Below are 14,899 nucleotides of genomic sequence, written 5' to 3'. Positions count from 1 at the left end.
CCGGTTCCGTCGCCTTCACCAGCTCACCATCCAGTGTTGGCGGTAGCTGATCGTGGATGGGCGTCGATGGTGGCACGCCGTGCTTGAGCTGCGGGATGTGGAAGAGCAGGTGGATCTTGCTCTCGTCCGGCAACAAGAGCATGTATGCCATCATGGCGATCCAGGCTTCAACCTGAAACGGACCATAGTACCAAAAGGACAGCTTGGGGTTAGCGTGATCAGAAATTGACGTTTGCACATACAGTTGAATCTTTACGAAGACCCAATCGCCAATGTCGAAGGATCATTCTGAATGCCTTTTGTCCGCCTGGTGCTTCATCCGTTGTTGGGCTCTCTCCAAATGTTGCTTGAGAAGTCTTGTTTTGATCTGCCTCACTTCTAGGGATCCGGATCCTCTGCAGCGGAGAAGGCAATGTATTTTACTGTTCATCATTTAATGTAGCATCTGATCCGATCTGTTGATTTTTATCTGACGGTTGAGAAAGGATCCTAATGCATTTTACTATAGCCCTCCCGATCGCTTTTCTAGCCAGTACGCCAGCTTTGGCACTCTGCATGTCACTGAGTCATCGATGCCGAAGTGCCTTAGTGGGTGGCCGTACAAAGCTTCGAATAGTGAGCAATTTAGTGCTGAATGCCAAGCGGTGTTATATCAGAATTCCGCCAGCGACAACCACACTGACCACTTATGAGGGCAAGAGTGAATGAAACAGCGTAGATATCCCTCAAGACACTTATTCACCCGTTCAGTTTGACTGTCGAATTACCAGTGCTCGATGATCAGATTTGGCCCAATCAGATATGATTTGAGTGGCCCAATCAAATCTATTTTTTTTTTTTTGTGGAAAGGATCAACGGAGTTGTTCCTAAGGACTAAAAATTCAGATATGCAAATAAAGCGTAAGATTGCTTATAGCTCGTTTTTTCTTGTTGTTTTCCCCCTGTTTTGGGTGGTTTCCCTTGGCACCCTCCAAGCCATGAAGGTTTTGTTTATACGTTGCTTTTCTTCTCTATCAATACAAGATCGACTACTCTCTTGCCGATTCTAGTTTAAAAAAAAAGCGTAAAATCAACAAGGGCTTTGGCATACCCTCTGTCACGTGATCAAGATGAATACTCCCACCTCATTGCTATAGAGTACATTTGATTGAACTTGATTGCTAGTTTAGGGTTAGAAGGCAAAGAAGAATTGGATTGAGGGTTTAGGATTGGAAGACAGAAGTTGGTCTCGAGGATGCGAAGAGACCTAGGCAGGCCTGTTATTATTGAGCTCGGGTTTGGAATTGGGATTCGGAAGAGCCAACGAACTCGAATGACTCGGAGGTCCGCGCATGCACACCGTCACACACGTGCTTATTCTACCACTGGAGTCATAACTCAATCGGATGAGTGGGTCGTGTGTATAGCATTTTCAGTTTTTTATTTTCTGAGCGGGTAACTAGTCTATTTTGTACTGGTTTATTGATTCTTGTTTGTTCATTAACAACGTTGAATTAATTCACCACTAGAGACCACAGGTATGAGTACATACTAAACTTCTACTCCCTTAATCCAAAATGTAAGGTGGCGTTTGGATAGCCTTTGGGTTCGGGATAGGGATATGGCATGGGATATAAAGAGGTGGATTTAGGTTAGAGATATGACACTCCAGTCCATTTCCCTTGTTTGGTCTGCATTGGGTTTAGGTCTGGGATACAGATTTTTATGACAAAAATGCCCCTCATGAAATTAAAAAAGAAATTGTTAGTGCTAGTTAGTTAGCATCAACACAGCAGAAATAGCTTAATGTTCAAATGATCCTTTTCGTTCCTCCTCCCTTAATCGAACCTGCAAGTTGCAGTAACGAGTGCAAAAGCAAAAAAGAAAAAAAAAGAAGGAAGGAAAGCAATAGTCAAAGAAGGAAATGAAAAACGTTGATCCAATAAAATGGATCTCTCGAGTGGTTTGGAATCTCTCCTAGGGGTGGCCTCGGGGCACGAGTACCATCTCTCACATATGTTGACCGCTAAGCGCTGCAGGTCTTGAGCGCTCCAGGCGGTGGATGGCGAGCGCATTCAAGCAAACGAGCAAGCAATGTTGCAAGTGGCGGCGGGGAAGATGGTAGAAGAGGGAAGGCAGTCAGCAGCGTGAGCAAGGAGTGCAGCTGACTGCATATTTGGAGCACCCTTGCAGACGAGCGATGCACAGCGGCTCCATGCGGAGGGTAGGTGATGTCCAAGCGTTGTATCCCTCTCCAAACTCACCTCCCCCACCAGGATATAATGGCTGGGATATGAGGACTCTGTATCCCTTTCCCCCACCCTATCCATATCCCTATCCCTAAATCCAAACATGGGTTGGATTATATCCTAGATCTCATATCCCATTCCCACCCCCTATTTCCCATCATCCAAACGCCACCTAAGTGGTTTAGCACAACAGTATGGTTTACAAGGTGACATTTCAACTAGAAACTCTATAAAAATAAGATATTTAAAATAAAAAAGGTTAATAATATGAAAGTATTTTTTATGATGAATCTACTAATATTCTACGTAATTCTTTATGTATTAATGGTCAAAGATTAAAAAAAGTTTGACAACAAATTTTTAAAACGACTTACATTTTGAATATAATGGAGTATCATACTAGTGATGCTACCAATGAGTCTGCCTCCTTAAATTGCCATGTTACAAGTATGCTCATGTTCGTCAATGTCAAATCAGCATTTCCCTAGCACCCATGCAGCAGTTATTCTTTTTCCACCTAATGATCATATCCGCACCAAGTTTTCTAAAACCCACGCATGTCACATCACAACACTTAATAAATCAATAATGAATATTTACAGTGACAGCAAAAAAATGAAAATGAAAGCTTTATTAACTCTTATCAAAAGGATACAGTGATAACAATAATGTTAAGATTACACCATACAACATATATAATCACAAACGACTAAATGAAACAATGGGCAAGCACCGAGTGTTTTCCCCCTCTATATATTTACTTGATCCATCAGAGACTTGAATCTTGATACCTGGGGTTTTCATAAACGTGCTCAGCAGGCTCGGCGACTCAGCAGTTAGCAAATGACGTATCCTGGTTTAAGTCTGTTTCCAGAGACCAGGGCTTTTACTCGAGAATAAAATGGTCAATCATATGTTGTATGACATCGGCACCTTCACAATGCATCACAGGATCCTTCACCTGTTAAAATTTCATTCATACCAAGGCTTAAGCCACAGCATAACTTTCACAAACATTTAGTGGTCGCTAAATTGCTGACAGGGAAAGTACAAGCTATGGCACTTAGCACCGAACCTATTTTTACTTCTGCATATGAGAGAACGTCATGGAGAGCCAAAGACAATACCTGAATCACACTATGTGCTGCAGATCTTACTTTGCTGTTGTGGAAGCTAACATCCACCTTTTCCCATGACACACGCTTAAGTCCTCTTAAAAGTAGTTCTGTAAATTTCAATAGAAGTAAGCCCATCATGTGCACTACTGCCGTAAGGAATACCACATGCCATAGAAACTAAAATAATATCAGATCATCATACATGTTGCACTTTATGATCCTTGGATACACACCAAAATGCACATTTCCATTCCTTCCAAATAAAAATAAACCCTCTAATGCACTGATAATCTGGAGACTTTCACTGCACAACATATGCATGGGTGATTGGAACTCGTGATGGATAGAATCAAGGAAAATAATGACAGTCCAACCATAAGATTCCAACAGATTGCACAAGTCTTTATTGATCTGGATAATTCAGGAAACTGTCCTTGAATATAGTCTCATTTGTAAGCATATCTATGGACCTTGTGTTCCACCAAAACATTATAGAATCACAAGCACCCCATGCAACATGCTATACAGTCAGGGACCCATCCAACATGGTATGGCACATTAAACAGCTACAGCATGACAGATTGAGGCCATGATCCTATGTCTTGGCTACTCCAAGAGTCTTACCAACTGAAGCAGAAATAGCTCATTTAAATTTTCTCAAAAAAGTAAATTATTCCAAATTTCTCAAAAAGAGCCGATTTCAATTGTATGAAAGAAGATTAAAAAACAGAGACATTTTAAAGTTTATTTTTTATATTAAAAAATACCTAAGAGGAACTAAGTATCTTTTCATTCCCGAATCCGAACCTAGAAAGACTTGAACCTGGTGGTAGGGTGCACAAATTGAGCAGGCTTAGTTTCTCAGGTTTATTTGGGATTTATATGGAAAACTTTATTCTCTTTAAACCTACAGGAACTAGGAAATTCATTCCTAATATGACAAAATCAACACACATAAAAAGGGCTGTCCCCACAAACTACCAACATAATCGCAATTAAATTAAATAAGCACAGAATTATCAACCGTGTTTTGAAAAGTAGGCAGGAAGCTGATCCGACAATTGTAGCATCCCTTCAACTTAGGTATTGTGAGTATACATAGATCAGGGAGAAAGCGCTATTTCAGAGGGAGGAAAAATTAGGATAGTATATGCTAGTGTCAATATTCCAATACCATATTGGGATTTCCAGCATTGCAAATTTGAGGTTTTTATAATATGCTTGCATTCCATATTTTGCATACAAAATGATCGATCGCAAATAGTGAAACAAACACATGTTCAATGGTATAATTCAAGCACTAATACAAACCTTCTATTGTGCAGTTGTATACATCAGCACATTGATTAGGAGTTTCTGCTTTGGATAGTTCCTCGTGTACAATATGTGGGTAAATCTTGTCTGTTGAATCAACCCACTGCGATAATACAATAAATTGCAGATTATAAATGATAAGATCATGCTATAGGTTCGCCAAACCAACAAATATACAAAGAAAAGTAGATAAGGTTTACCATGGGCAATTCCGAATCTCGTCTGATGGATGATGTCCTCCACCCGACAATATCTTAATCAACATTAAGTTATGGAAAAAACTTAAAACAATGCTTATTGCTATGTTCCGATTTTAGGAGTGAAGTAAGGATACGATCATGACCAACATTGGAGTATGCAACTCTTCGTTTAAATGCTTGCAAAGCAGACCTACAGCAAGAAAGTAGTAAGATACAAGTACTCACAATGGAAGCACATAAAAGGAATTGCGGAAGAGGAGCATACATGAACTGCAAGTCCCCCCAATCATCCACCATGCATTGCAGCAATGGAGGCTTTCCATCGTCGTTGTCAGTAAAAAAGAGGTGTTTGCCAGTTCTTCCAAATATCAAGTGAATGATGCAGCACGCAAAACTTTCAATTGCAGTAACTCCAAAAAGGAAAGGAACCTGTATAGTTTAAACAAAGATCAAATTTCAAATCAAGTGCCTGAAGCATTCATGTTAGCTTAAGTACTGAAAGGCTTCTTCCAAACATTCAGACCAAGCTACTATATTATTGCTATCACTGTCACGGACAGGGCGTGGTGGTCAATTGGAGGGTGGAGGAAAGCGTAACGGGTAGTCGTGAGAAGTCTCCGGGCATGGCCCTGGACCTCGTCGGCACGGAGGATCCGTGTCGACTCTGCACCAACAAGGCAGGCATGGAAGAGGTAGGAAGATAGATGTATTTTCCTTCTTAATTCCCGAGGACTGCCGATGCTCTGCTTATATGCGGCAAGAGCCGACCCTAACAACCTTGACTAATTAACCATAATCTGAACTAATGCTTCTTATCTTTTAAACCGACCTAGACTAATGAATCCAATCTCTAACTGAAAGCTGATCTAATCTAACAAACCGCATGACTAAAACTATTTTGCCTCCTCTGGCTTCTTCGTCCGGTGTCGCTCGTAATGTTTGCCCCACATGACAATCACTCAAGCAAGTTAGTTCCCTTTGAAGGAATCAAATTGCAAGCATGTCCTTCAATCTGTGAGGACGTTATATGATTTCTTAATTTCTGAATGCAATGATGAAACGAAAAACTTCTCGTTACTAGGTACCTGCCTGTTTCCTCTGGAACCGAGATGCGGTGATGCAACGGTTATGAAATTCACTGCCTCAAGCCCATGTATGGTACCTCTGTTGCCATCACTCAAACTTTGAGGAGCACTTTGGAATGTTCGTCTAGGTGGTCTATAAAGTCTTCCAATAGCATATCGTGCAACCAATCCTCCAACAGAATGTGCAACAAAAGATATCTTTTTTATATGTGGTCTTTTGTTGGTTTCTTCAATAACCTGCCTTGCTAAAGTTTGTCATCAATTTGCGGAAGGATCATAAAGTAGAGCAGAAGATATACATACTCAGAAAATAAGAAAGATGCATAATGGAAGAACTAACCTCTTGTGCCAATCGTTCACCCATCACATCAATACCATCTAAAGTTAGCTTGTGCATGTTGCGGTTACTGCCTACAAATTGAAACATCATTGGAGTAACCAAAAGGACATGGTTATAAGTAGGAAAATTTTCTTAGATATTTTCTCAAAATAATATTTGCTGTATGATTCCATTGTAGTCAAGTCTTGGTACAGGAGATCGTACATATGCAACAATGCATTTTTTAATTCAATGGGTGTGTGCTGTACATAGAAACATCACTTCTGCCATCCGCAATCATGCACCTATTTGCATCATAACAGTTGCCCACGACCAGGGATATAATTTTAGAATGAACAAGATTCCAAGTGTCCAACGAAACATGGAAGATGAGGTAAAGCTCCTATCTCATTTATTTGCACACGAGTGCCTAGTAACAAGCCAATCCTTTGTATGAACTGCACATAATCCACCAATAAGGAACAGCTTTCTTAAAGAAACATTACTGGGGCGCCAACCAAGCACCTCGGGGTGTAAAGGTTGGACACTACTGACCATCCAATGCATCAATAGTTCAACACTAGGCTACAAGGATTGGTGTTTATGATGTGATAAGATGTCAAATATGCCTTACCAAAAGCACGAAAATATGGAAGCATGCCGATACAAAACTCGCAACTCAAGAAACACTATATTATGAAGTGATGAAACCATATGCGCGAGAATTAAGAGGGCTTACAATGAACTATGACTTTGTCTGAGAGCAACTTATCAAATTGCTCAGCTCCAAACTTCCAATCTGCTGTGCTGTACAAATAAGAGGTAAAAAATCAATACAGTGCGGACAAGCATGGAGCTCAGTGGCAACTTTTCCGGATGGAGCCGAGCCGACGGGGTTCGAGCCCCATCCCGCACCCCCAGGTCTCCAACGAAGACCACGCCGTGGGGAAGCGCCGTTAAAAAAAAATACAGCGGCAGATACAATCAAACTGCTACTTCAAAAACAACTAAATAGCAACAGCAAAGCCGAAATGCATATGCGTGATGTGAATGCACCGAATTTTTTTTACCAAACCGCGTTTCACTTTGGTATTTAGGTAGTCTGAATTCATCAACACGGCCGCTAGGGCATACCTTTGCCGTTTTGCGTGGCTAATTGGACCTGCCAAGCTACCAAATTTGGCTGGATCACGTAGCGTCTTCGCAAGAGATTCTTCGATTCAGTTTGTTAAGAGACATTTTTGGCAATCAAATTAATTCACTTCACTCTGAAAACATAGGGAAATTTGCAAGACGCTTATACTCGCAACTGCTTTTGCAGCCCCCGTGCTTCAGGGGGGAATTTGAATCTAGCCAACGATCAGCCCAATCAGACGACTAATCCGAAATCCGCAAAGTTCTAGAAACAACCGAAAGCCTCCCCGCCCCCCCCCCCCCCCGCGAGGGAAGTGTACGGCAATAGGATTTTGACGGAGCAATCAGGCAGTTCAATGACGAGATCAAACGAGAGGCAGATTATGTAAAGCCAAACAACTAGCCTTAGCCTTACCTCCCGACGATCCCGTGGACCATGACCACCAGATGGTCTGCGCCGCCTCCGACCGGCGCCGGCGGCGCCTGTTCCTCGGCCGCCTCATCCCGCCAGTCACCTCCTCCCAGGTCACCCATTCACACCACCCCACACGCACGCACGCGCGCGCAACAGCGGAAACGCGCGAAGGGGAGCGAGGAGGAGAGGAGGGTGCACGGGAAATGGGAGGCTGCGCTTATATGGGCGGCGGGTTGGTTTCGCGAGTCGCGACGCGAAGGCGGAACCAAACGGCCGCCTGGGGACTGGGGAGGGGGACTGCCCGGATTGGTGTGGTCGCCTTTGCCCGTTTGCTTGGGAAGTGACAGGTGGGGTAGTCCAATGGGGGACCACCTGTCAGAGCTTTCGACTGGGTAAGGCCTCGTCCTGCGATCCAACCACCGGCCCACCGCCCACCCGAAGGTTTAATAATAGTTTTTTAGGTGTTATAAGTTTTTTCCAGATATGTTAATCTCTAATGTATAAAACATGAGTGGTTTTGCATCACTTCTTTTCTGCACTCTTCTTATTTAATAAAAACTTTTAAAATTTAAATTTAAATAACTAGTAAGATGATCCATGCTAATAGCTTAACTAACCTCATTGTAATATTTTATCTAGATAATATTTGATTAAAAATTATTATCTTTAGTTTTTTTATAAGGTTAGTGTCATTTAGTTACAAAATGTATAAAATTAGAAGAAAAAAATTATGTTAGTGAAAAAAATTATTTATACTCTAACTTTATACCTGAATCGTATATACATATTGGTTCAATTCATATACATTTTGATCAACCGTTAAAATTGTGTATCGGTTATAGACAATCCAACCAAAATTAGAATAGATTGTGTGCTTGATGTGCTTGCCTCCTGACTGGTTGATGCGATAACCTTGAACTACACAGTGTTTTTTAATCTATTATTTTAGTAAGATTTTAAAATTTTTCATTATTTTTTATTATGAATTTTAGTTATTAGTTAATTAGATTTTACTTTGACTCTTTATTTAAGTATTTGATTTTTTATAAGACTATATTTGATATGGATCTTTATTTTTTCTATTGTAACCTCAATTTTAATTATTATTTATTTTATTTTATTTGAAATCTTTATTTATATATTTTGCTTTCCAAACCGTATGAAAATCAAACTACTAATTTTTCATAATTTTTAATTATGAATTTAGGTATTTATTAATTGTATTTGATATGGACTTTTTGTTTCTGAATTTAGCCATTTATTAATTATATTTGATATGACCTATTTAATTTAATCTAGACCGTTATATGTTCGTAACAATGAGTGGTCTAGATCGTTTTCTTTTTTCTGATTAACGTGGTAATTTCGTGACTTTGAGAATGAATGCAGTGATTTTTCCCCTCAAATAATAATAATATAATAAATTTCCTCCGGTTTGCCTACCTTATTACTAGCTACGGATATGAGATTTATTTTACTAATAAACATAATTAAAGAAATTTGAAGAAAAATTAGCAAATAATTTCCTCATCTTTCATCAGATCCCATCTAAAATCAAACTATAATATCGCTCCTGATGTATTCATACGATAGTGCTCGCATAACGTATCTCTATAAACCCATTTAAAATAAAACTGCAATGTCGCTCTCGACATATTCATTCGGCAATGCTTTCATAGCGCATCCATATCTTTATACTACTTAAATTTATATTTGATGTTACCATATTTAATATTTATATTTTTATCGTAATGCACGAGTACTTAGCTAATAATAGTTGTTATCTCTGTTAAAAATAAAAAAAGTTGCTATCTCGCTTGTCCAAACAGAAAAACTACTTGATCTATTTTTTCTCAATTGTTTTACTGAAACATTTAAAAAATGCTTTTACTGAAAGATGAGCTGAAATAACATAGAGGAATTTTGCTCCGTAATGCTTGGGACATGTATAAATCGAAAAATAGCATCCGTTTTTAGTGTTACCGAGCAATTTCCCCCAATTTATACTACCTTTTGCATTTGCATTCAAATAGAGGAGGACAAAGAAATGCAATCCTTAGTAAACTCATTTGTCTTTAATTGATAGCGTGTAGAAACACCAGCGACAGCAAACATATCCTATCATCGGGCGGTATTTGGGCGTCCAAGCCAAGCATTGATGCGTGCGGTTCTATCAAAGGAAAATGAAAGGACTGTAAAAAAAAGAGAGTTTACAACCGGCTAGAGAGCCACGTCACGACTTGAAGACTAAGTTGGTACTTGATCGATTTTTCATTAACTAGGGGCTCGTTGTTGTGTGGAAGGCAACAAAAAGGATGAGGCGATGTATCAGCAGATGTTTGTCGACACCGCGGATTCTCAGGCTTGCAATCATGTGCAGTGCACGCAAAGGTAGACCATAGATTAGGACCACACGAGCTGAATTTTGCGTGCACTGATCCTATCCTCCAACGCTGAGCATCGATTTGAGCTTACAATATCGGCAGGGCAGTGGCGGAGGCAGCAGGGGCTTATCCGCCTCTCTCTCCATCTTATTCTTCATTTTTCTTTTCTTTCTTTTTTTTTTCTTCTTCCTCATTCATAGGACAGGAGGTTTCCACCGGCAAATTTTTTTTGCTGAGCCTCCTAGCCCCCTTATCCGCCCCTGGACAGGGGTGCGTTTGGTTTGGTACTCTAGTACGAGGAAATACGAAATTATATGGGTTTACGTCCATACGATTTATCTCGATCATTTATTACTCTATCGAATACTTATCTATTTTTAATTTATTTTATATTTTTATCTATTTTTAATATAAATTTTAATATAAATAAATATACACATATGAAAAATTCTTTCTGCCCTAATATGCCCTAGTGTAGTTTGGTCAGTACGGTTTTTTTACGGTTTACGATAGGTTTCTAAGGCCGTCTCTAGCAGAGTTTTTTTTAGTGCTACAATGTCTAATACGGACTTCTGCGCCCGCAAACCGCTCTAGCGGAGCCTTTTTCACGTGCTACAGTGTCCAAACAATGTTGCGGATTCTGGACGCTGTTGGCATATTTGCTGCTTCTCTCAGCTATTTCTATCACTGTTCATATAAGATAATTGTGGGTCCGAAAGAAGAGGAAGAGTAACGAAAGATAAGAAATAGAGTAGCTGCTGTAGATGAAAAAATAGAGAGTATTGTAATAGTGTTAGAAGACGTTATAATAATATTATAAAAAATAAATTTTTAAATACCTATTGAAGATGATCTAAACATTTAAGCAAAGTACTGAAGCAGCTATATTTTCTTTCCTCACCAGTATCTTCAGCAACCAGCATGACCAATCAGGCAATCACTCTCTTTCCTTCAATTCCTGTCCCATCTGACAGCCGTCACAGCGCAGCTAGCTGCTCCATTGCCTGAACCTCCTGGCGATTTACCCGAGCGCCTTTCGTCGTTTTGATGTAATCAACTGCATCTATTGCTGGACTAATTGTGACCTTTACTTAATTCATCAACTACTAGTGTGATTAAAATCAGTTTTAAAAAAAAGAGGAGATAGAAATATACTATGCAGTCTTCATTGATTGGGTCCAACTGTCGCGTGATTACTCCATGTTGCTCACATGCTTGACTCTGTAAGGTTGGGTTTGGTACATCGCTTATCCGTCCACGTCGACTCCAAGGCAGCAGCCGTTGTCGTGGCTGGCCAGGCCGTCGTTGTCTCGTTGCCAATACTTGTGGAGGAGACGAAAGCCAGCGTGAGCACCAAACCACAGCTAGGCTTTCCCGTGCCTGCTGCAATCTGGTTCCGGCACCTGGACCTGGTGCCTGTAAGCCTGTTCGTATGTATCATGCGTGCTGTGGCTGGTTGCTTAGCAACAAGACCCGTATCCCAATCTGGAGGCGGAGGCCGACCGGCGTGGTGGTGCCGCTGCGGCCGCACCGCCGGTTTTGGACCAGCTAACTGTTAGAATTTGGCCTATTTATGGCCTATTTTTAAATTCCATAGCATGCACACTTTAGTCTTATATTGCTAGCTAGTCAAAGAGAATTTGACATATATTTCGAAATATGTGGCTCCCTCATTTGTCTAAATTGAAATCACATGGGAGAGAGTAACTTTAGCTATACTCACACATGTGTGCGTGCATGCGTATTTTTCATGTGAAAAATTATATGGCTTGTGAATTTGATAGTTAATTATGCAATATTCGTTTTCTTCTTATTATGATGATTATGTTTTAACGTGATTAAACAAGCATTTGAAATCAAAGTTATATATGACATTTTAATTTGGCAATTTAATGAGATTAAACACCTGAGATAAATATGATATTTTAATTTGCGTTTTAATGGGATTAAATGCCTGATTTGATTACTATTGATAGCCATTTATAACATAGAGAAATTGATATTTTGATGGCTATCTGAGAACAGGAGATGTCCTGGTTGAGGTAGTTCTGATTTGGTCTTCTCATTTCCCCTATTCTTCTTCTCTCGCAAGTTGCTGCTCACATCTGTTCTATTGTCAAGCCTCGTAGACCTTTCTGATCGGCATGTACCAAGGAGAAAGGGGAACAGGGTCTTCGAAACCGTTGCCGCATAAAATCCTGCATGAGGCAGTAATCAGGTTTTTAGAGCAGCGTCTTCGCATGACCGCTCGGTGCATTCTCATCTTCCACTACTTCCTCGATGATGACTATTCCAACGACGTCGAGCTACTTCTATGACACTGACTAGATAGCCATCGTGGAATCACGTGTTCATCAACTGAACAAGTAGGTTGTGTGTGCAAATTTAATCATGAGAAATAACTATTTTGATCTAAAGTACATGATAGACCTGCTAGGTGTAGTGTTCACATCTGAATTTTCATGTGTAGTTTTCCTTCTAATAAAATATGAACTTAATATTTATCGCATATTTCCAACACTAACCATTACGGTAGCCGAATCGCATTGAGAAAAATACAAATTGAGGACCAACTTTCCGATGGCCGGTGTTACTGGTAGGCCTAGCAACAGGTTGGGTTAGGGATGAGTACAGCAAGAATACACCCGACCAGAAACCTGAATCTGAAAACCCAATCCGTACCCGATTCACCTAACTGATGGAAATATGCTATAGCCCCAAACTAGGCAGGGACATGTGGGTGCGCCAGCGTGCACGGCGGTCACGGGTGGCGACGGGTGGGAGGCGAGCGGGTGATGGCAACCGGGAGTTGGCGGCCTATGGGCGAAAATCACACTCGCCCCGACCTAACCTCAATCAGGGCCCCGACCTGCGACCCTCACAAACAAAAACTCAATTGTACCCCTGCCAGGTGTAAAACTCACAGGGAGTCTAACTAGCCCGTCGTTTTGTCAGCCCTAGTTACTGCACACTTATGTTTAATTTTTTTACCGAATCAGACATCTTAAATTCAAGTCAGATTCTATCACCTATATCAGATTTTAAGTTGTATTTCATATAATCACGTGTCTAATATTTTTTTTTTACGAAATCAAACACCTGAATCCAACTCGGGTTTAGACACCAACGTCCGTGTCCGGTAACACTGTCAATGCCGAATAATTCAACTGCATGTGGCTCTCGATAGTTCTGGCAGGTTGATAACGAACTCGGCGTATCTTCCATACAGACTTGCGTTGCTCTAATAACCCAGGAATATTGTACGTATAAGTCCGCGTCAAGAATGCAGATCGGAATCAGTACCTGTACTGCCTGACTGAAAATTTCTACAGCAGTGTTCACTACTTCGGTCTGTTCGTTAGGAATTGCCAGTGGCTGTTCATCCCCCCCCCCCCCCACAAAATCTAGGTCGTACCCATTTCTATTGCCCAAAAGAGAACGGAAATACATCTTGTCTGTTCTAGAACTAGGCAAGGAAAGAAATAGAGATACGGACTGTGATTTGCACTACTCTAGGTCTATCTACCTGAAAAGACTATGCGAAAACCAAAAGGAAAGAGTCAAAGTTAACAGCGTTAGAAGTTCTTTCAAATGAAAAGACTATGCGAAAACCCAAAGGAAAGAGTCAACAGCTGACGCTGGAACGATCCACATTCTTCAGTCTTCACCACTCTCCTCGTCTTGATCTGCTTTGCTGTCAGGTCCTGGAAGCGCAACTGGTGTAGAACGTTGATCAGCCATCAACTGGCAGGCGGTCTTTATCATCATCTCCACCCCTTGCAGACCGCCACCATACAAACCTGCCCAGCAACGCATAAAGGAGCATGCATAACAAATTATTTCTCCTGGTGTCTGATGAGTTTTTTTTCAAAGCATGCTTTATTTGATTATTTCTCGCCATCCAGATGGCTAGCACACAGCAACTAAGCCCAATGTATAGGGAACATTGCCATTTGGCAACCAATCTTCAGCCCATTTCTAATGTTGAGATAAGCTTGTGGGTCTATTCTCCGGTGATGCAACTATTTACCAACCATGGATGGAGGTTTAGAAATAGAATTAATTTTTAATAAATACTCTTTATCCAGGTTATGTTAGCTTTTTTGTCTAAGTTTATGTACGATCAAGATGTGTGATCTAGATGCCTGAGTGCAACACTTTGTAATAAGTTTTGGAGCCGGATGCATTCACTCAGAAGGTTGGGATTTTGATTCATTATCTAAAAAGCTTGTGGGTCTATTATCTGCTCCTAAGCAATTCCCCACTATTGCTAGCGGTGCAAATTAGTGAATCTAAGGTACACACTGATCATTTTTAATTGAACCAATAACACTATTTTTCTTAAATTGAGTAAATTTTTAAAAAACTAGTGTAATTAACTAAACTAAAGAGAATCGGTAGGTAACTTTAGGTTCACCAATTTGCACTCTTAACTATTGCGCATGCAATTCTTGTCACAGGGCAATCGAAGAAATGGTGGGACGCTGTTTCAGCTCGATCACAATAGTAGCATTTTGGATCCCCGCCCATTTCCTTCTGATCATATTATTTTTTGTAAGGACTGCATTATTCTCTAAATGCCATAAAAGATCTTAATCTTATATGGAAATTTTTCCTTCCATATTGTCGGAGGATTAACTCCTGTCGCAGGGATCCCGAGAGACCCCTTTTCAGAGATTCGACCGGGGGATGATCCTGAATA

At 40.5% G+C, this 14,899-nt stretch overlaps 1 protein-coding gene across 4 annotated transcripts; it reads right to left on the bottom strand.

Moving 5' to 3' along the window:
• Nucleotides 1-2,841: 2,841 nt before the first annotated feature.
• LOC133921626 (putative lipase ROG1) lies at nt 2,842-8,068 on the bottom strand. Of its 4 annotated transcripts, none has more exons than XM_062366583.1 (10): nt 7,814-8,061; nt 7,004-7,071; nt 6,286-6,356; nt 5,946-6,182; nt 5,126-5,289; nt 4,995-5,050; nt 4,861-4,913; nt 4,658-4,763; nt 3,356-3,492; nt 2,842-3,189 (listed from the first exon to the last, which is right to left on the bottom strand). In XM_062366583.1, exons 1-10 carry the CDS (start codon nt 7,930-7,932, stop codon nt 3,115-3,117), a joined length of 1,086 nt encoding a protein of 361 aa, XP_062222567.1. In that variant the 5' UTR covers nt 7,933-8,061; the 3' UTR covers nt 2,842-3,114. The 4 variants fall into 4 exon arrangements, with proteins under 4 accessions (XP_062222567.1, XP_062222568.1, XP_062222570.1 ...); XM_062366584.1 differs by having other exon boundaries at nt 3,356-3,453; nt 7,814-8,053; XM_062366586.1 differs by lacking the exon at nt 5,946-6,182 and having other exon boundaries at nt 7,814-8,068.
• Between the last annotated feature and the right edge of the window lie 6,831 nt (nt 8,069-14,899).

This window comes from Phragmites australis, chromosome 6 (genome assembly GCF_958298935.1).
Source record: "Phragmites australis chromosome 6, lpPhrAust1.1, whole genome shotgun sequence".
In the NCBI taxonomy this organism is placed as follows: Eukaryota; Viridiplantae; Streptophyta; class Magnoliopsida; order Poales; family Poaceae; genus Phragmites; species Phragmites australis.
The sequence above is the reverse complement of the archived record's forward strand: the minus strand, read 5'-3'. Positions and strand labels throughout refer to the sequence as shown.

Bases quoted from the DNA above. Each gene is read 5' to 3' on its own strand.
- LOC133921626 (XM_062366583.1), bottom strand. From the start codon at position 7,932: ATGGGTGACCTGGGAGGAGGTGACTGGCGGGATGAGGCGGCCGAGGAA. The intron at 7,072-7,813 runs GTAAGGCTAAGG...TTATTTGTACAG, and splicing joins GTCCACGGGATCGTCGGGAG to CACAGCAGATTGGAAGTTTG. The intron at 5,051-5,125 runs GTATGCTCCTCT...TTCTTGCTGTAG, and splicing joins TGGGGGGACTTGCAGTTCAT to GTCTGCTTTGCAAGCATTTA.